Below are 21,400 nucleotides of genomic sequence, written 5' to 3'. Positions count from 1 at the left end.
AATTTATTAAAAAAATTTATTTTTTTTTGTGATATTTTAAAATGCTGAATTTCCAAATACTCTTTATAAAAATTGTACCTTTTCGAATAAAGCCAGATTTAAGCTACAGTCAAAAGCTGAATCGCCAACTCAGGTATGCGAATTGTTTGCCAATTAGCGCCCCCTGGCAGCTTGTAGACTCACGATTTCTGAGCGGCTGATAAATTAGCGAAATTTTAATTTGATTTCCTTCACAAATTTCCGCCGAACTGGGTAGCTGGCGGTGGATGGCTGCGAGTGGCTGAGAGTCGGAGTGTCTGGCCAAGTGGACACAGAAGCCGAGGCAGCAAATAAACCAAGTGAATTTATGGCCCCAGGGCAGGAGCACGAGCACACGTGTGCGACATGCCCACACATTGACACCTACCAATAAGCAACTATCAACTACCGACTACTCGAACCATCCAATAACCGACTAAACCACACTCCAATAGGGCTGCAGGTCCCTTGGCGCGTTTTGGATCAGATCAACTCGACTGTGTATGGTTTGGTTGGGTTGCTGGCTTTTTTTGTTTATGCTGGGCAGGCACAAACGAGCTGACAGTGCCCCATGTCAGGGCGACGGTACGTGCGGCCAAACAAATTACAGGGAAATTGCGTCACCTGCAGGAATTTCCACTCAGCATTGTCAAATGCCATCAGAAATCGTTGGACATGTTGTAACATTAATTTGACATTTTACGGCCCAGGACAGGGATCCTCGGGAGGGGGTAACCGTATATCCATATGCATATCGGTCGGAGGACTCCTTAACAATCTGGCCCCAGACCGCAGAACAACACAGGACAACGATTAACCCCCTGGCAGACAGCTGTTCAACGGGCCAAGGATGCTGGAGCCACCAAGGGATCTTGCAGCAGCATCTCCCAAGCACTTGGAAAAATATTAGGTATTTACAAGATGCTCATTACATGTTTTAGCAAAAGGGAACGTTATAGTCGGATTCCCCGACTATCAGATACCCGTTACTCAGGTAAAGGGAGTGCGAGGGAGATGGAGATAGAGATAGAAAACGTTGATCACGCATAACTTTTTAACGAATGGTCCGATTTGAAAAATTTCTTCTACATTTCGATAGATATTGATAAACACAATAAAACTGCATTTTTACTTTTCCAAAATATTAAAATTTTTAAAATCGTATATAAGCGATTGTGGGCGTTAGAGGGGGCGTGGCACCATTTTGAAACAAACTTGCGCTGCGTAGGAACTCCTAAAATCTGCATGCAAAATGCCAATCTTCTAGCTTTTATAGTTTCTGAGATCTCAGCGTTCATACAGACAGACAGACGGACAGACGGACAGACGGACATGGCTAGATCGACTCGGCTAGTGATCCTGATCAAGAATATATATACTTTATGGGGTCGGAAACGCTTCCTTCTCCCTGTTACATACTTTTGCACGAATACAATATACCCTTTTACTCTACGAGTAACGGGTATAAAAATCTGTAGTACAAATAATCCTGAAGAATTCGCAGATTCTGTAGTAGTAAAAATAATCCTGTAGAATTCGCGGATTCCCTTTGCTTTTTTCATTGCTAGCTTTCTTCTAGTTAATTTAATAAAATTCTATGCGTTTTAATCTATGAATTATATGAATCTAAAGATCAAGGACCTAGTACTATATTTTCCTTAGTGCATTTCGGATGCAGCTCCTGGCGTTTCGCTCTGCCAGCTGCTGCAATCTGTTGGAGCTGTGCAAAAACATTTTTCTGGCATTAAAACAAATTGATGCGGTCGGGAAATCTCATTGCCGGCTTAGTGAATCTGATTTGCGGTCATCGGTCGTCCTCTCGTTAACCCAGATACAGATTTCCGTACTTGGCTTCACAGATGCCCGGCTGCTGCGATTAATTTGCTGCGGTGGCGATAATTTGTTAATCGAAGCATCCTCATCGCAGCTTGTACTCAGGCCTCATTCTCCTCCTCCAGTTGCAGCATTGTCCAATTAAATCTGCCGAAAGTAGGGTGGGAACCTGGGTTGCTGTTGACTCTGCTGCCCGGCTTGTTGGTTTAACGGCCGACGTTCTTTTACGACGGCATTTAGCTAAACTATCCAGCGAACGCCTCTGGGGAGACTCATCTCGGGGGTGGTTGGCTGTCTTCAATGCTGATGGTGCAGCATTTAATGCGGAAACGTGCCCCAAGTCGAGCTTCGATTAGCGACTGACTTGGATGATGTGTGGAGGTCAGCAGTGGAGGATCACGCAGCAGCCATTATGGCCAAAGGCACGCCCACGCCTCCTTAATGGCCCGCCAATTCCCGAAATCCATTTCGGTTGGGCAAAATCTTGCTGCGTCCTAAAAAACGGTTGCTTTAATTTCGGCTACCCTGTTTTAAAATACCTTTAAATGATAACTGAAATTCATGTTTATAAAGAACTTTAATTCTGATACAAAAAAAAGACAAAAATTGAGAATGAAAAAAAAACATGGCTTTCAATTTCCTCTTATCATTTGTCATGAAAACATTGTTTAGAATATATTGAATATTAATCTCTTCGTTGGTAATAACTTACATTATGAAGTTTTTTAAGCTTTAACTAACATGTAACAAAAAATAGTAACTTAATTTGCTTATTTAGAATGATTAACAAAAACCTCTTTCCAATATAACATTTGGTACGTTTATATTGAATACCAATATCTAAGTACAGAAAAAAAAGAATTTGTAGTTTAACAACGCTTATGAAAACTAAAGATCTTTTCATTTTGAAATAATAATATTTGATATTCTTTTTGTATGCTTTCTTTTTGAAAAGAAACTTTTCTAAGCAAGATATAAAGATATAAAAAAGAAGAGTTACTAATACAAAAAAATTAGACATAATTGGAACAAATATAAATCCAAAGTACATTTGAATAGTTATCTAGTCTAACAAAATGTCACCAAAGAAACATAATAAAGCTGTGCTTATAATATAAACCTTGTAACAAAAATGATCTCTTCAAAGTTTAGCGAACGCTGGTCTATGAATTTTTCAACAGCGTCGGCGACAACAGGACAAATTTAAGGGCTGATCCACGAAATACATATCCTCCACTCTCTCGCTTTCCGGATTCTGATCCTCTTTACTGCGTGAATACTCTTCCAAATCCTCCAACATGTGCATTAGTTCCTGCACATCTTTGTCAAGCCGATCTTTTGAAATCCGCTCCTGCTCTCGTAAGTCTTCTAGTTCTGCCGAGTTCAGACCATCCAGCTGAGGCATTGGGAAATCTGGCGTTACCAAGGGATCTTTGGAAGTTTTTACCTCTACATGCTGCTTCTCTGGCTGATCCTTCGAGTCCAACTCTTTTGAAACTTTCACTTCTTTCGAGTATAAACCATCCTCCAGCTGAGGCATTAGGAAATCTGGCGTTACCAACGGATCACTGGATGTTTTCCCATCTCCATCCTGCTTCTCCGGCTGATCCTTCGAGTCCAAACAGTTGGAAACTCTCTTTTTTGAAACCAGTTCCTGATCCTTTGGGGTTTTCCTCTTTAAGCGCCGATTTCGCTTAACCATCGAATCCAACTTATTTGATTTTAGAGCAGACAACTGAGCCATTGCGTACTGCTGTTCGGAGTCCTGCTCCTTTGGCTGATTCTCGGACTCCTGACCCTCTAAATTCTGCTCCACCAACTGCTTCTCTGGTTCGTTCTTTGATTCCAGCTCCCCTGAGTTCAGATCCTCCAGCGGATCCTGCGCGACCTGCTCCGTTGAGTCATTCTCCTCCACCAGCTGGTTCATCCACTCCTCCTCTTGGGCATCCTTCTCCTGCATCTCCTGCCGATTGCCTCCATCATCTGCCACCGGGTAGTCCATGCTCAGATCCTCGACATTGACGCATTGACCCTTATTTATGGCCACCTGCTGGTAGTAGCCGTAATCCGTCTCTGGATTGGCGAATGCCTGGCGAGCGTGCAGCATGGCGCCCTTGAAATCCGGACTACAGACGTGGCCCTTGGACCGAATCACGCCCAGGCGACGCTGGTTCTTCTCGAAGTCGCAGATCTGGTCGCGCGGCACCTTGGCGTGGTTGCAGGTCCCATAGAAGTACACGTTGTAGCACCTGGAACCGACGCGGTCCAGGATGCGGGCTGGCCAGGCTCGGTAGCCGCGCACCTTGGCGAACACAAAGTCGCCGATCGTGAAGAGCGGCATCCGGGCACGTTGACGTCCCATCTTTCGCACTTTATTTCTTTTATTTTGGTGGGAAAATCGAATTTAAGAAGCGTTGTTTTTCAAAGTTTGTGGGGGCGGCAAGAAGAAGAGACAAATGTTCGTTTTCCTGGAATATGGTTGGGGTTGCCAGATCGCTGGAGGGTTGCGCGCCAAAAATTTGGTTAGTGTTGAATAACGTCGAATTTCCAAGGTTTCAGGTGAAATCTCTACACCTTTTCAAAAAACCAACTTTTTTAAACATTGCTTAAAAATAAATTAACAATCGTTGAAGAGCATTTTTGTTGACGGTTGACTTAAAAAGAGAATTAAACAATAGTTCTGTAAAAAGTAAAACAACAATGTTTGTATTTTAGAAAACGCATTGAAAATTTTTTATTTTGTTACCAAAATAAGTTTTGAATTTATATGGCTTAGAAATAAAAACATCTACATTTTTCATTTCTACATCCGAAACAAATCAAAAATAACTAAACTGTGGCCACTGTTCAAAAATATTCAGACAAACCAACCCATTCGAATGGCCAACGAATTTGGGTCATTTGGGTGGGCGGGCAATGTTTCTTTAATGAGCAAACAGCATTTGCATTAATGGTCATTTGCGTAGAAATTTGCACAACACGCTACCTGCACTTGGCTTCTTTTTCCTTTTTATTTCCATTTTATTCTCCGCCTTTGTGCGTGTGCAGTTCTGTTTTAAATTTTCGCTCACGTTCGTCGTATTATGCGCAAATTGGCTTTTTAAATTGTCGACTTGTTTAAGCTAAACGCAGCTACACTTTATGGCCATGTTCCGTGCTGCATTTAAAGCCATGCGAAATTCCACTAAGCCCTGCCATTCGCCCTCCATTCGCTTAACTCAATTATAATAATTTTAATTTAGCACAAGCAGGGTCTATAAAAATGGCAAAATTGCATTATTTACCAGGCGTAATTACAACAATATTTATATGCTAATGAGCCCGTCACTTGGCGGCATTAATGCCATAACGATGGGAAATTAAGCAGATCGCAGTTATGGAAAAAAGGGGGTTTCACGTTTTCCTTGGCCAACCATTTTCATTTCGGTCGACTGTCAGTGCTCAGAATTCAATTGGAAAATGCAATTTACGATCCGGCCACGAGACCCACAACACTAATACCCGGCAGCCCCATTCCCCCATCTCACCTCCCCGAATTTTCCTGCATTTTCCTGCACATTAAGTCAACCGAAGGCTGAAGGCGGCACGGGGGCATAAGCTTACGCATGTAATTTGTAAGTAATTTTTTCAACTATCATCGGACCAGACAACGACAGCCCCAGCGACGATGGCCACGCACTTTATACTCAGAGAAAATTATTGGGAAGTACTGGATATTAGGAAAGAATATCTTATCTATGAAAAACTTAGAATTACCATTTTAATTCAATATTTTCTGCCAAATAAAATTTATGGGGGTGCTACAGAAATAGTTAACTTTTTGAAATCACTAAAAGAGGTGTCTAAAAGTATGCAACAATATATTTTTAAATCAAAAAGGATATGAATTGATACAGGAAGACGACTATTATTTATTCACTGCATACTTTTTGAAATATATGTATTTTAATATTTAAAATTGATTTTAAAAAACCAACTATTTCTGTAGAACCCCCTATGACTTTATATTTAATTTAAAAAACTATTTTTAGTTAAACATAAAATATTCTATTTAAATTACATGAGATAAAATGGCTAAAAATATAAACCTATATAAAAAACATTTTATAAATTTCTGTTATAATTATTTATTTACATATAATTTTTTTCTGTGCAATCCCGAAATGCATTACAATTACAGGGGATCAAGGGGAGTAGAAAGCCAGGCCAACAGGCACAAGCCAGCGCGTTAAGTTGGAAAAATTAAGTAACGAAAGCAGTGAATAGGATTGGGAATAGGAATAGACATAGAAATAAGCACCAGAATAGGGAATGGCAATGGCCATGGCCAACGACAGGCAGGCATAAATTATGAATCATTTGGACGCTTCCTTATGACACAAAAAGCCAGAAGAAGAAGCCATCTAAGCCGAGTTTTTTTTTCATTTTTGAAGGAGTTGCAGCTTTGCTATGGGGAGTACTGAGTGCCGAGTGATTAACTCAAGACGACTACAGGCGACTAACAAGTATTTATGCTACCCATCTGCGACTCAGTTTGTGCCATTTTATTGGCTTCATTGACTGGAAATGGTCAGCAGTCAGCAGCATCGGCAAATTGGCCAGATTGTTTACCTTATGTTTAGCCAAATGCTAATTGAAATGTCTGCATTGCGGCTGCATTGTGATTTCCCACTGCACTCGATGCATCGATTCGATGGGTGTGTCCCTCTCTAAATGGCAACTGGGGACATGCAATCAAAACTGGGGAAATCGGGCAATGCCATCAGGTTCGAGATCGGGCTCATCAACAGGTTTTCGCGGAGGAAAGGCAATGGGGCTAATGAATGGCTGCGTTCGCTAATTGTGCTGCACAGAAACGAGTTAAACGGGAACATGGGAGGCAATCAAAATCAGTTAGGCGATAACCAGATGAATCTTAACTAGGAAATAAAATCACACCTTTATTTTCATAATAAGTGTGGAGCCAGGAAAAATCATAGCCAGTATTTAGGAGTATTTATTTTTTTGTTATTTAAACGTTTGGAAGATCTCAGATATAACAAATTACAAGATTAATTAAAGTATTCAATTAAAAAATATGTTTTAACAAAATAATAAAATAATTAAATATTTAAATCTGTATTATTTTTCAAAATAATGCAATTATGTATTTAATGAAGCCTAGTAAATATAAAAATATAGATACAAAATTATACGATTGATTAAAGTACTAAACTCATTTTAACAATGTTAATAAAATTAGAAAATATTTGAATTATGTATTTAATGAATTTAGTTTTTCTATGGGTAATTATGAACGTAAAAAAAATACATTATAGTCCAAACATAGATTTCCCTATTGCAAAAACTCCACCTTTCAACTGCCTTGCCAGGCACCGCTGAACAAAAGACTTAAGACACGAACTCGACCACCCGATGCCCATTTCCTGCAACACTCGCACATCGATTGTTTGCATACATAATTCGCCAAGAGCCGCAGTCAATTAAGTGGCTCTCTAATTAAGTGATTAAAACGCACGCACAAACACCAGGGAACACAACTGTGGAAAATTGTGAAAATATGCAAGTTCATAAAACAAAGCCGCACGCCTCAGCAGCTGGCAGTTGAGTCCACACCCGCAATTTTATAAGAAAAAAAGAAGGGGGGGGGCGGGGTGCTTTTGCAGCTTTTCCAGGAACAAACACGCTTTTGCATTTTAATGCGGCACAAATGAGGCGGCGAGGCGAACCAGGCCATATGGATAAATATGTGAATGTGGTCGATGGGGTGTGAGTCGAGTCGAGTGGATACTCACGCACACACACCGGCTTGTTTCTAGCTAATAAATGTTTTTTTAATGAATAAATCACTCAGCGATAAACATCTGCTTAATAACGTTCATTTAAAGAAGCGAAAACAAAACACACAACGGCGCGAAGAAAGCCAAGCTGAGCGGAAAACCAAACACAAAGCCAGCCAAGTTCCAGCACCAATGAGTTGGCGTTGATTTCACACATTTAACTCTTTAAGCCCAATAGAGAAACTTTGAATGATTGCGCCCAGCAACGCAATCTTAGCGACCAAGAAAGAGAAATGCCCGAAATACACCTATGTCTTATTGCCAAACTGTTAGCAGAGCCTGAAAATGCAACTGCCAAAGGTCTAGTTAATTGTGATTGTTGTTAAAGAAAATAATTAAATTTTATTCCGAATTTTTAATAACAAGAAAACCTAAGGGCTGTGTCTTTTATTACTTAAACGGTATTTACGTATTCGATTGAAAATGCTTCAAAATCCATACCTATGTAATTTTAAATTTTACATAGATATTTTATCTGTTTTTTGGGCCATTTTAAATTAAAGGAAGCTTTAACTTTTATTTCCCATACGATTTCAAGGTTTTAACCTTATTTTAAATTTAACAGAGGAACGAGAAAACGGCACTTAGCTTAATAAATCTATTTAAAAGTACAATTTTTACAAAAATAAATTTGTAGATTAAATTATAAGCAAGGTATACAAATTTTTATCATAACTAAAAAGTTCATGTGGTGTTTCTAAATATCCAAATATATAATAAGATTTTATACTTATGGCGTATTATCTTTAGGTGCTTTTAATTATTTATTTATTTTATTATTTTTGTATTGTTATTTGTTTGCAGGGGTTTTTTATAACTATTATGATTTATAGCTGTATTATTTTTATTATTATTTTTCCCGCTGCTGTGAACACCCATGGCCTTGTCTGCTGGCTGTCTGCAAGTGCCACAGAATTTATTTCGTACGTCTTCTTCATGTCCATGTCCAATCCAACTTGATGGCGAGCACAGCTGACATATGCGAATAGCTCCGCTCCGCTCAGCTTCGATATGAAAATTAATAATTCCCTGGTAGTTTTCGTATGCCGGGCACATTCCGAGTCCAGACGGACTTGCGTACTTGCTACCTGGGAAACTGGTAAACGTGTTCTCAGCATTGTCCACTGGGGCAATCATCAATGTCAATTAAATGTTAAAATGTTGGAGGCCATTCGCGGGAGTTCGAGCAGGATGCGGATTGCGGATGACCCAGGAAAATTCCACGATTGCAGATGCAGATGAAGCCGTCTCCGCCCCAAATTCATTACTTCGCCCGCCCACTCGACGGGTGAATCCCTATAGCTATCCCAGTTACAATCCCACTCCCACTCCCGCCCCGCGGGTCATAAATCTACGCCTCCAAATCTACATATTAACGCCAGCAAAGGGGCCACTCAATGCCAACGGACAGCGCCAACGATCACTTACTTTATGATCACTTGAAAACCAATCAAGCACAATAAATAATCGCTCTGCAGCAGGGACAAGCTGCGATATTGAAAATCGCGCACCCAGATGGGCAGCCAAACTGCAGGACTGCGACTCACTCGTACACATTAAATTATATTCACACTTTGGCCCCCAGAAAATGAAATGGTTTTAAATACGGAGGAAAGCCAAACAAGACGGAGATCGCATTGGAGATCAGCAAACAGCTCAGACGGAGCAAAAGGCACAGAGAAAAAAATAGTTTTTCTTTATAATAAATATTTTATAATAATACAGATTTCAGGAGTAATCAAAGGTTTAAAAATATTCAGTACCTACTATTTTGTATTTTATAGTTTTACAAATTCCAAGAATATTCAAAGGTTTAAAAAAAAATAGAGTACTTTTTCTTTAAATAAATCTTATTAGAATACAAATATTTTGGGTTGACCCATAAAATTGTTGGAAATTTAAAGCAATACCTGAAAATAAACACTAAATTATAATAACTAATACAATGAAATAAAATAATAAATTCTACAATACTAACAAATTTTCAAAAGTTCTCGTACATAAAGAGTCAAATTTTAGATTTTTATTTTAAAATATGTTTAAAAAGCTCATTAAAGATTTCTAATAATTTTTCAAGTAAAATATTTGTATGAAAATACTTCAATACATACTTTCAGTGCAGAAGGCAGGATGCGTTATGGCCAGACAGTTGGACACTTGGACATGGAAAGAGGTGGGACCGAGGATGAGGATGGTCATAAGACCTGGGCCTGAAACGATCTCTCTCCCTGGGCCAGGGTTTCTTTTTGTGTTCCTGCCCCATGCTCCTGCCTCCGACTGTGGCTCGCTTATCATCATAACAATAATGTTAAAGTGGCAAAATGGCAAACTATGCGCAAAATGCATAAAATTTATAGCCAACTGGCCTGGGCAATGGCAAAACAGATTTGTATTTGTTATTGTATCTGTATCTGTATTATTGGCCCGTGTTTTTTGTGTGTGTTTTTTTTGTAGTGAATTTCACGCTTCCGCTCTTGTATGAATCGCTGGTCAAAAGTTGGGCCCAAAACGAACACGATCACAATGGGACACATGCGGTGGCAGGAGCCGTTTCTGTTGTGCTGCCCATTGGATCAGTGGATCGACTTCTGTGGGGGATAAAAGTATCTCCAAGGGGGGGTTTTTCAAATTCGGGGATCTTCAGGTGAAAGGTGGCTGATTCAGAGATTTTGTATTAAATTAGCATAGGATTTTAAAAAATATTACCAAAAAAATGTAATTATACAATTATTTTGTAGAAGTATAAGGCAATGTAGAAGACAATTTTTTAATCGGACCATTTTTTAAAAAGTTATGAGCGAATAATATATTCAATATAATACTGCCCCAATAAATATAAATTAAAATAGTCTTTCCACCGAATTAAAACCATTTCAATTTCTCCCAATATTAATTTTACCTCGCCAATTTTCCCTGCCCAACCGCTTTCACCATCATTGCCATAATGGCTTTCCGCAGATTAATGCCAGTTCAATAACTCGAACATAGATCTATACTTAGCCGCGGGATATGGTGTATAATTGGTCATCTAAGAGCCACTCCCTTCGCATGCTTGGCGAAATGTAAACAATTAACTGGCAAATGCAAATATGAATGAAATTTTCCCCCACAAGCCAATTACTCAAGCCCCAAACCAGCCGAATCGTTGGAAAGCGACGAGGAAGTGAGCTGCCAATGAGCGTAAAAAGGCAAACACCTTGAAGCGCATAAATTAAACCGCATCGACAGGTCGGAAAAACTTGGAGGGGGAAAAACTGGGGAAACTATGGGAGTGAGCAGGGGAATTATTTTCAGATCCAATCCAGTTTTGGCTGCAGGCTGGCAAATCGAAGATGGCCAGAATATTGCGGATGAGTGGGCGCTGGCAATTGAGCCAATTGAAAGCCCACAACACGTATACGCCCCGTTGCACTTGACTGGCCATAACGATGGCTTAATAAATGTTGAAGTCTTAGGTTTTTTGTTATTTTTATACCCACACCCCCTCCACCATTAAATCGAACAAACCGCTAGACTAACTAATGAAGCGCACACGCATAACTTAAGACCAACCATTCGACATTTGTCGGGCTTGTTGTGGCATTTCGTATTAATAAAACACACATCCAAAATAATCAAGCCAGCGACGGACAAAAGAGCCAACTAATTTTTTGGAAGCGTCCAAAACTCGTTTTTAACACCTCAGGGGTGGAGCCACGCGATTGGTGCAAGCGAGACGGAGCACCGGGCGGGAGGGAGAGGGAATGACAGCCATCACAGAAATCAAGTCACAATAAAATGTAAATGTTCTCGTGTTTCGAGAGCGTCGAACATTTCGCTTTGGCGATTAATTAAAGACTCATTAAGAATTTGTTCAACTCGGGCGATTAATTAAAAGGCTGTTAAATGTGAAAGGGGCGCAAACAAAGCAACCGGCTATTTAAACAATTTAACTAATGTCCATCAAAAGACTGAAGACGCAAACCTGCTATAAAAATAATGGAAATATTTTACATTTGCATTCATTTTATTTACATAAAAAAATTATGCATTTAAATAACTGAAACAGTAATATAGTTTTCCTTTAAGCTTGTACAAATTAAGAAAAAAATACGAAAGACTGTACATTAATTTTTCCAGGAAAAACTTTTGAATTTAAAATTTCATACTGTTTAATATGCGTGAAAATTGTCGATATTTTCGATATATCGAAACTTCGATGTTTTGAAGAGAAAACACATATTTAATATCGACAAATAGCAAACATTCGATATTTTTAAGATCTAGTTACAAAATCTTTAAATGTTTATTTCAAACAGATTTGCAAAGTTTTTTATTACACATTATGGTGTATTATTTCGCTTAATTATATTTTTATAAATTTTTAAAGACAAGCTAAACATATTTGACCAGAAATGTAGCTCTAAACTTGGCAACATGGATGTACCGAAAATGTAAAATAAAAAAGGGGGATGACAAATGCCTTCGCTGGAGCTGTTGATAAATGCCCACAAGTTCGGGGGCTGTTTGAAAAATCGTTTGGCCAAAGATCACGCAACGACCAAATTGAAACGTCACCAGTCACAGGCGGGCAAGATTGTTATTGTTGGCCGACTGGTGCTGTTTCTCCATGAATATTAACACATTAAAATGGTAAACGTGGTTGAGTGAAAAATTAACCCAAAGCAGCCGAAATGTGGCTGCGGCTGCAGCGTAAATTATGCAAAGTCATCAAGTCAACGTTATCCAAACATCAATGGCCTGCGAGGCCTGGGAAAAAATTAGCATAAGCCAAGCGTTTCGACGGAATGAAGAGGAGCTCCTGCCCGAGGGCCAAAAGTGGCGGAAGGGAGGATTCACACACTCGGGAAAAAGTGAGGTAATATTTTTGAAATTCCTTCAGAAACTGGCAAAACTTCAGGAAGACTAATTATTTCTTTAATATTAATTAAAAGAAACATTTAACTTTTTAAATGGCGAAAATGCAAAATATTTCGATGGAATTTTGGATTACATTTTAGTTTGACATTCATTTTAAGAATTTAAGAAGACTTTAAAATGTTGTTTTTTGCGTAAAAAAAAATTATAAAATAATTGTTAAAATTACCTAACTTTAAAATAGGATATTTATAAAAATTTAAAAAAAAACAACTAAAATTTTGAAAGAAATTTAAAAAAATTGTTTTTTAGCCAATTTTTTACGTTTTATTGTCATGCATTATTTTAAAAAGGCCTAATAAGGAGATATTAACCATATTTTCAGCCCTTCAGACATTATACATTTTTAAAGTTAATTTACAGAACTATTTTTTCTTCGAGTGCAGGAAGCCCGAGTTAAGGAACAGGGAATGGCCCAGGCATGGCAGGAATGCCACATTGATGCAGTCACTTTGATAGCGCGACATTAGCAGCAATTTATATGCAAATGCAGCAGCGCAGGGAAAAGGAGAATGGGATGCAACGGCGACTACCACAAACTGATTGATGGTCTCATTTCAAAAGATGCCAAAGTGCGTAAGCCAAAATACATGGGGCCCTGGATGCAGGCAGAGATCGGGAGGAGCAGGAGTGGGCCATGTAGGCAGCATCATTAATGCGAATCATTAGCAGTGCTCGTTGATAAGATCGGGTGCAAATTATGCAGCAGTCGCAGCTGGAACAAAGCCCTCAAAAAGTGGTGGACTCTCCTCCTTTCTGGCCATGATTCATGGATCCTCGAGGGGCGGCGGTGAGTGCGTAATTTTTAATTGCCAATTAAAATTGCTCCAATGAAGATGTGAAAGCTGCCCCAAAAGCTAGAACTGGAAATCCTTCGTTCGTAATTAGGGGGAGGTCCTGAATTAACCTTATGGCATTTTGGCAAGGCTTTTTTAAGGGGGAAAACTGTAAGCAAAGTAATAGATTAGGGTAATTTACAGTAATTTTTAAATCAACTAAAAAATCATAAAAGCTAAACAAATATTCCCTAATTAATTAATTAATAACTGTGATAATAATACGCGTAATATCGAAATATCACAAGAAAAGTGGTTAACGCTCCACTTTCAAAATATGTATTCATTTTACCAGTTCGTTTTCGGAAGATTACTTAGTTAAACACCCAAAATATATTTTAAATTTTAAATAAATTATACTACTTTAAAAACTTTAATTGTTTATAGTTATTATTCGTTTGGTTTGTAAGGTAAAATTTTCATAACGTTTTGAGTTACGCGCGTTTTTTAGTATTTTTTTTTTCAGTATTTATAAGTCAAGGGAGTGTGGCCAGTAAACGAGAGACCAAAAATGTGAATTTTAGTATGCAGGGTGGAAATGAAAAATACCCTACTAAAAACAGAAGCCAAAAAAAAATTCGCAGCTGGAGAAGAAGGAAAAGCCATAAAAGTGTGGAAATGGAACCCAAATAGACCAAAGAAGCCACCAGGACCAGGATGAGTGCGGAGGAACAGACTAATCTGCTGCGAGTGCTGATCAACTGTGCGGAGAAGGCGGCCAATATAGCCAGGACATGTCGCTCCAACGAGGAGCTGCTGGCCCTTCTCGTCCAGGAGAAGAGCGGATCGGAGGCCAACGAGCGATTCGAGCATGACTTCAAGACCCTGGCCGATGTCCTCATCCAGGAGACAATCAAGCACGAGGTGGCAGCGCTCTTCCCCGCCATGCAGGATGCGATCCTGGGCGAGGAGTCGCCCAACTTCACCAACCAACTGGGCGAAAGTGTCACAATTGCAGTGGGATCAAGTGAGGAGGACACCGCCTCCTGTCTGCAGGCTGTCCTCAGTGGCCACGAAGGAGCGGCCAGTGCCCTGGCCAAGGAAGTCCACCAGGAGGTCAGCTTCACCAGCGAAAAGCTGGGCGAAATCCCTCAACTGCCGGAGGAACTGGACTACGCCAATCTGGGCATCTGGATCGATCCCATTGGTAGGCATTTACTAAAACTATATTAACAATATTATTAATATTAATAACAGATAATTTAAAGGGCAAGGTTCCAAAAACTTATAAAAATTGTTTCACTTTTTGAGACTGATTTAAATTCAAGTTCTTAATTTGTATACAATTAGAATTCATATTTCTGAAAAGAACCATATGCGTACTTCTTAGAATTTTTATATGTGGCACCGGATTGTTTTTGTTTATTTACTTAAAATGATTTACTATTAAACACAACACAAACCGTAGAACAAAACTTATTTACACATAAAAGAAAAAAATAATAAACTTCGCAAAATTAAAATTCACTACCTTTTGAAATTAGTTTAAATATTGTGTTACTCTTCATATTTCCTTTGATTTTATAATAATTAATAGACCTGGGATTTTGCATATTTTTCCATTTATGGTTCGATTTTTACCAAAATTTTTAGGTTTTATTATTTTTCTATTTTTTAAATAAATAAATTCAGATGCATATCGAAAATATACAAAATATATGCTTAAAATATGCACATAATATGCAAAATATGATAAATATATTTATCAACAACTAACATTCACCTAATATTTTTTTTTACTTTTTTTCCTGTTATTTTTTAATAATTAAACACCGCAAATAATTAAGAACTGCAAAATTAAAATGCACCTCCATTTGAATCTCTTCTTAAATATTGTGTTACTCTTCATATTTCCTTTGATTTTATAACAATTAACTACTAAAATTCACCTAATACTTTGTCCTCCTTTTCCTGTGATTTTTTAGTAATTAAAAACTTAAATTCACTAATATGTTGTACTCCTTTTCAGACGCCACCGCCGAGTACATTTCGGGCGACACCATGTTCACCGACTTTCCCGGCATCACATCCACAGGTCTGGACTGCGTCACCGTGCTGATTGGCGTCTACGAGCGAGACACCGGAGTGCCGGTCATCGGAGTGGTGGCTCAGCCTTTCGGCGAGAAGCTGGAGGAGAATGTGTACAGCTCCTCGATGTTCTGGGGCGTTTGCCTGCCCACATTGCAGGCCCACAACTGCAATTTCGAGGCGAGAGACGAGAACCGTCGGCTGGGAATCTTCTCGAGCTCGGAGCAATCCGATATCCTTCAGCGCTTCCTCGATCTGGGCTACGAGTTTGCCTTTTCCGCTGGTGCGGGCCACAAGGCTCTGAAGGTGATCACCCATGAGGTGGACGTTTATCTGCTAAGTAAGGGATCGACCTTCAAGTGGGACACCTGTGCTCCTCAAGCCATTCTGCGCGCCCTCGGCGGCGAAGTCCTCGATTATGCAGCCAGTGTGGCGGAGCAAAAGGCCGTACCGTTAAAGTACCTGATGGAGGACTCGGAATCCGATGCCGATTGGAAGCGAAATGCTGGCGGTTTGATCTCTGTGCGCGATGTCAATGTTGTGGAGGAACTGCTCGCCAAATTGTGCGAGCAATGAATGTTGTTTGTTATTGCTGTAATCTCATTATTGCTGTTGTAATTGACTCGATGTATGTATGACTTAGGGAGTGAGTCGAATTGTAGAGAATAGAATCATTGGTACAAAAATTAATCCAATTTATAGCCACAGAAAGTATAAATCCACTCATTATCCATATTCTCAAGCAAACTTTAGTACAAGAACGTATCTGCCTTATTTATTAAAAGAAATTTGAAATTTTCATTGTCCTTAACATGTGTGTTAAATTATGATTTTATTGCCCGCTTCTTCTAATGCGGCTAAGATAGTTGTAGATACGAAATTACCAACATGGTAGTCTTATTTTATCCCTCACAAATCGACTCTCTCTTATGCGCTTAAATTTACAAGATGTTTAAAAAAATATAAATTGTTAGAAAATGTGAAAAGAATGGTGTTAAATGATTTCTTAGGTTCCGTCTAGGAATTGTCTTTTACAACAAACACAAATGGTTATCAAAACCGTGTTCGAAAATACACTTTGGTATACACTTAATGCTAAAAACAGAAGGAATGCGATCCATGTTGTCAGTAACTAAAGTCGAAACTCACGTTAAATTAGGCAGTAGGTGAGTTTAGTATGTTCTGCAGATTGGGAATCGCAATGAGACGCGTATCGGGCTCTGGGCCATTCTTAACTTCACAAAGGAACCGGCTCTTGTGCACGAGATGATGTTCCAAGGCGGCGAAATTCTTCGATTTGTCAAAGCCTGAAGTTAAACGATTATTAGTACAAGGAAGGGGAATTAAACTGGGTAACGACATACCATCAATGTAGCACTTGGTGGCATAGACTCCATTCAGCAGATCCTTGGAAATCGGCTTGAGATTTGCCACCTCCACATATTCCCAGTTTCCAAAATCACAGTACAGAATCTTTGCCTTATTGTCCTTGATTTCCTGGCAAACTCCGCGATACCAGCTTTTGTCTTCACTAAAGAGCGCCAAGCAAAGTTCACCAACGCTGCAAGAAGTGAAAACAGTAAATAAAAGTATCCTATGAACATTTAATAGATCCTTACCCCGGCACATAGCCCGGCACAGCGTTGTGCTGGCACTCTCCCTGCTTGGCCACCATATTGAGCACATTCTGGAAATCCTCGGCCACCTTTCCGTTCTCAAAGAAGCAGGCGGTGATGTAGCCATTTTCCGGCATACCGCCAGCGTTCAAGAGGATAATGCTGACCTTGTCGCCCAGGGGAACCAGTTTCTTGGGCATGGCATTGAAAAAGAAGCGTTCGAAAGTCTCTTGATTGGCTGCCGCTCCGGAAAGAGGAGGAGAGTTCGGTGGCGAGGGCGGCAGTGGAGGCAGATCTTTGGCAGCCTCCAGGAAAATCGGTGCCGGCACCTTGCGTTGCTCTGGCGAGGCGGCAGGCGATGGTGCCGGAGTAAGAACTGCTTTTGGCGGTGCAACATCCGCTTTTTCCTCCTGCACTGGCGTAAACATGAGTGGCAGCATGCGAGTCACCAAGGAGCTCTGCTCGTGGGAGTTGGAAAGCAGGTCCACGGTCGACGTAGTCGCATCCACCATTTCCAGGTCAAGCAGTTCCATTTGGCCACAGAGCTTGTGCAACATCTGGATAGCCGCATTGTTGGCTGGCACAGCTGCATCCGGAATATTGCATACGGTCTTTAGCTGGACGCGCATCAGGCAGACAGGCAGATTCTCCAGGAAGCGACAAGATTTGCGCATTGCCGTTAATTCCAGAGTTTGGGTTGCACCCGTATCAACGTTCTTTACATTATAGACGCCGTCATCGGTGCTCAGTATCTGTAAAGATTAATAGGTTAATAATCTCGCTTACACACAAAACAAAAAAAAACTATGTAAAATCAACATAGAAAAATAGTATATTTCACAATTTTCTGAATTTTTTATGTATTTTGTTCTTTTATTTTTTGGGTCATTGGATAGTATTTAACAATTAAAATAGTAGAAAACCTATTTACGAAATTTGCATGTATTTCATTTGGCAAATTAATGGTAACGTCTCAATTAATATCGTAGCTATATAAATAAATAATAAATTAAATAGTTAAAAAGATAAATTTAAAAAAACAACAATTTTTTTCGTATAAAATACTATTTTGTTGGTCATCTACTATTTTATAGGTAATCCACTATTTTTTTTGGCCATTTTCTATTTATTATCGGTTGGGGAAGTTTTCACTATTAAATAGTTGATTTTACAATTTTTTTTTTTTAGAAAGGTGGTGTAACCTAGCTACTCACTTCGCCTCGGAAGGTTCCAGTCGCCTTGGAGGCCACCAGCACGATGCATCCAACGGAAATCTCGCTTGACTCCTGGACGGGCGCGCACTTCGACTCCAGACGCTTGAAGATCGCAGCATACTGCTTGCTATTCGGAGAGCTTATGTACACCTCCTTGTAGCTGACGACATGGGTGATGAATACGGCTGCGCCATTGTCGATGGGTTCGCGCCAGTACTTGTGGCCCAAGTCGGATATCTGACCCAGGAAGGTGCTCAGCCGGGCCATGCAAATCTGCTCGCCCTTGGCCAGCAATGCGCCGTTGACAGCGCGCAACTTTTCGGGCGGCGGATTATCCAACTTGAACTTGACCGTGAGCTCTGCACTGTGAGTCTCGAGCTCTTTTGGCACGGAGTCTTTAAGCTGAGCGGCAAACACACGGATGGGCAGGCCAAGTAGCTCGCTGGGAATCCGACTCAGCTCGTTGGTAACCGAAACTCGTCCCTCGTCCATCTCGTAAACCAAGAACGTGGGCGTGGGCTTAACAATGTGATCTAATAGGAAGGCTCTGCGATAGCCCTCCTTGGTGCGGGCGGCCACAAAGAAGGTGCACTTCTCCTCGGGAAAGGGTCCCGTGAACGGTTGTCCCGGCTTCCCGGCCAGACTGGCATTCAAGTCCGTGTTTACGTGATCCATCACGTTGATCTGCAGGAGAGCCACCTGCGGTTCGTTGCCTGTTGCATCCTTTTCAAACACCCGGATCACCCTAACCTCTGGATTCAGCTGCAACATTTCCATGGGCAGACTGAGTGGTATGGTCATCTTGGGCTTCAGGTGGACATGATAAACCCCATTGTGGGTTTTGGTTCCCAGCAAGCGGAGCGTCAGGTTCTTGTTGACCTGAACTCCAGTGTTCGTGGGCAATTTCACGCGGAAGGCGAAGGCCTTGAATTCGGCTATCTTGGGGACGACGGAATAGATATCCCGGTAGGGTGTGGCCACCACGGGGCCATAGTCAATCATCCGAATGTCGGCTAGTTCCTTCTGATCGCTGACACTCAGCACCTGACCGCGGTGCACCTTGTTGTCCACGCTGATGGCCACCAGGGTGTCCATCTTGACGTTTTGCAAGGGAATCAGCTTCTTGAGCTGCATACAGCGCTGCATGTTGTCCGTCAAACGCTCCATGCTCTCCACATTGGCCACGTGCACCACCCAGATGGGTCCATCGTTCTCCATGAAGGTCACGCGGCACTCGAAGAACTCCTCGCCTTTGGGCAAAAGATGATCGCGCCAATTCTCGGAGAGTTCGGGCACCTTCGGGACGACGGCAGTCGGTTCGGGAGTGGCCATGGGTGTGGAATCCGATTTCGGGATCGGAACTGGCGATTTGGTAGGAGCATCAGCCAGAGTTAGATTAGAGACAGCCGTCTCTAAGCTCTTGATGGGATTAGGCGGCTGCTGAACGAGCTGCGCCGGCTGAAGGGGCCTGTAAGCCACCAAGGGTCTAAAAAAAATATATTTCTTAATTAATAATCAATTAATATCAAATATTCTGAACATTTCAAAATTTCTTTAAAAATGTTATGGAATAGATTACACTTAGGGCCGTTTTCTCGTCCGTTTGACAATTTTAAAGTAGGGTTAAATACTTGAAATCGTATGGGAAACCAAAGATTAGGCATTATTAACACTTTTCCATGGAATTGCAATATTTTCCTGAAGTAGTCTTAATTTTTTCTTTACTATATTAAGAAAACATTTTATGGAAAATTTTTAAATTCATTATTTATTATTAATTATAATTAAATTATGAGCAATCCAAAATATCTTAAAAAATTTATGTTATGGCAAAGATTACCATTCTTAAATTAGGAAAAAATTAACACTTTTCCAAGGAATTGCAATATTTCCCGTAAGTAGTCTAAATAATCTTTCTTTACTATATTAAGGCAATATTTTATAGAAAATTTGTAAAATCAGTCCCATTTTACTGACCGTGAGTGTGCACAGTAATTAATATTTATAATAAAATGTAACTTAAAAAATTATTGTTGTTAGGAATGATACAAATATGGGGTATTTCAACATAAACTTATTTTCGCTAAATATTTCGAGGATACTTTCTCACAGTCCCATTTTTCTGACCGCGACTGTGCGTGGCGGCATGTCTTCGCATGCACACACTATTCTACGCATTAACTCACGGCATTATGATGCAAACGTGCTTGTGACGCTGCCAATCCAACCGCTGGCATCCCTCCTTGCAATAGGGCTCTCCGCACCGCTGGCACATCAACCCGGCCGGATTTCCACAGACCACACACGTCATTTCCTCCGAACTCGGCATTTTCCGGAATTATCAAACACAAAGTTCTAAAAAAAAAGCCGCGAAATGAGAGAAGAAAAGCACTTCACAAGAATGTATGAATGAACGAAGAAGCGAAAAGGAGGCCAAAGAAAATGGCGATCTAACGGAACTTTTTTTGGATCTGCGCGTAGTTGTAAAACAATGCGAAATTCAACGATTTGCGTCCACTTTTAATGTTTTTACTTTGAACTTATAAGTTTCTTTCAATCCGAAGTTTATACTTTTAAACGATCCGGCGTTATAATTAGTTAATTTAAATTTCAAGCTTCGGGAAACACGCGCTTCATCGCAGCGAACGGAGAAGAAAGAGGAGAAAGAAATCAGCTTTTGTCAGTCATCGTACATTTGATCTATCGTATATCGATAGTCTGCTATGTTTTCCAACACTGCAAATCAAATTTCTAGCTAGATTTGGCTAATTTTTTAATTTTAGACAACTAGATTTACATTTAAGTTCAACAAGTAAAAAGACAAATAATATTAGATACTACGTAGTACATTTAAATATTTATAAATATGAATTAGGCTTTTAATTATTTGCAAGTGGTAAACGATTTTAGGAGATAAATATTTATATTCTAGGAAAACATTTGAAAATATTTCTCTTTTGTCTCCTGAGAGTTACAAATCCTAGAAATAATTTCTTAATTAATTAAGAATTTAACTTTTTAGCACTTTTTTTTAGCAATAAATCTAGCTAGTTTAACGAAGCGAAATCTGGTCACACTCCTGCCCACCGTCATTGTTA

General features: G+C 40.0%; 4 protein-coding genes across 4 annotated transcripts; 2 read left to right on the top strand and 2 right to left on the bottom strand.

Annotated features, from left to right (window-relative positions):
* Positions 1–589: 589 nt before the first annotated feature.
* On the top strand, positions 590–1,531 carry LOC108060142 (uncharacterized). Its single transcript, XM_017145721.2, has 3 exons — positions 590–741; positions 795–928; positions 1,497–1,531. Exons 1-3 carry the CDS (start codon positions 590–592, stop codon positions 1,529–1,531), a joined length of 321 nt encoding a protein of 106 aa, XP_017001210.2.
* Positions 1,532–2,596: 1,065 nt separating this feature from the next.
* Positions 2,597–4,291, bottom strand: LOC108060168 (DNA ligase 1). Its single transcript, XM_017145748.3, has one exon. The coding sequence runs from the start codon at positions 4,211–4,213 to the stop codon at positions 3,026–3,028; it is 1,188 nt and encodes a 395-aa protein (XP_017001237.2). The 5' UTR covers positions 4,214–4,291; the 3' UTR covers positions 2,597–3,025.
* Positions 4,292–13,991: 9,700 nt separating this feature from the next.
* On the top strand, positions 13,992–16,048 carry Ipp (inositol polyphosphate 1-phosphatase). The gene is made up of 2 exons (XM_017145872.3): positions 13,992–14,591; positions 15,414–16,048. Exons 1-2 carry the CDS (start codon positions 14,102–14,104, stop codon positions 16,046–16,048), a joined length of 1,125 nt encoding a protein of 374 aa, XP_017001361.2. The 5' UTR covers positions 13,992–14,101.
* Positions 16,049–16,267: 219 nt separating this feature from the next.
* Kots (Kotsubu) lies at positions 16,268–20,959 on the bottom strand. Its single transcript, XM_070216736.1, has 6 exons — positions 20,836–20,959; positions 20,489–20,657; positions 18,303–19,788; positions 17,092–17,840; positions 16,837–17,033; positions 16,268–16,779 (listed from the first exon to the last, which is right to left on the bottom strand). Exons 2-6 carry the CDS (start codon positions 20,629–20,631, stop codon positions 16,628–16,630), a joined length of 2,727 nt encoding a protein of 908 aa, XP_070072837.1. The 5' UTR covers positions 20,632–20,657; positions 20,836–20,959; the 3' UTR covers positions 16,268–16,627.
* Between the last annotated feature and the right edge of the window lie 441 nt (positions 20,960–21,400).

This window comes from Drosophila takahashii, chromosome 3R (assembly GCF_030179915.1).
Source record: "Drosophila takahashii strain IR98-3 E-12201 chromosome 3R, DtakHiC1v2, whole genome shotgun sequence".
Classification (NCBI taxonomy): domain Eukaryota; kingdom Metazoa; phylum Arthropoda; class Insecta; order Diptera; family Drosophilidae; genus Drosophila; species Drosophila takahashii.
Note: the sequence above shows the minus strand (reverse complement) of the source record. Positions and strands in the feature narration are given on the sequence as shown.

Excerpts from the sequence above, each read along its gene's own strand:
- LOC108060168 (XM_017145748.3), bottom strand. The coding sequence starts at position 4,213 with ATGGGACGTCAACGTGCCCGGATGCCGCTCTTCACGATCGGCGACTTT.
- Ipp (XM_017145872.3), top strand. The coding sequence starts at position 14,102 with ATGAGTGCGGAGGAACAGACTAATCTGCTGCGAGTGCTGATCAACTGT. Across the intron at positions 14,592-15,413 it reads CATCTGGATCGATCCCATTG|ACGCCACCGCCGAGTACATT; the intron begins GTAGGCATTTAC and ends ACTCCTTTTCAG.
- Kots (XM_070216736.1), bottom strand. The coding sequence starts at position 20,631 with ATGCCGAGTTCGGAGGAAATGACGTGTGTGGTCTGTGGAAATCCGGCC. Across the intron at positions 17,034-17,091 it reads GTGCCGGGCTATGTGCCGGG|CGTTGGTGAACTTTGCTTGG; the intron begins GTAAGGATCTAT and ends CACTTCTTGCAG. Across the intron at positions 16,780-16,836 it reads CACCAAGTGCTACATTGATG|GCTTTGACAAATCGAAGAAT; the intron begins GTATGTCGTTAC and ends GTTTAACTTCAG.
- LOC108060142 (XM_017145721.2), top strand. The coding sequence starts at position 590 with ATGTCAGGGCGACGGTACGTGCGGCCAAACAAATTACAGGGAAATTGC. Across the intron at positions 742-794 it reads GGCCCAGGACAGGGATCCTC|ATCTGGCCCCAGACCGCAGA; the intron begins GGGAGGGGGTAA and ends GACTCCTTAACA. Across the intron at positions 929-1,496 it reads AGCACTTGGAAAAATATTAG|TACAAATAATCCTGAAGAAT; the intron begins GTATTTACAAGA and ends AAAAATCTGTAG.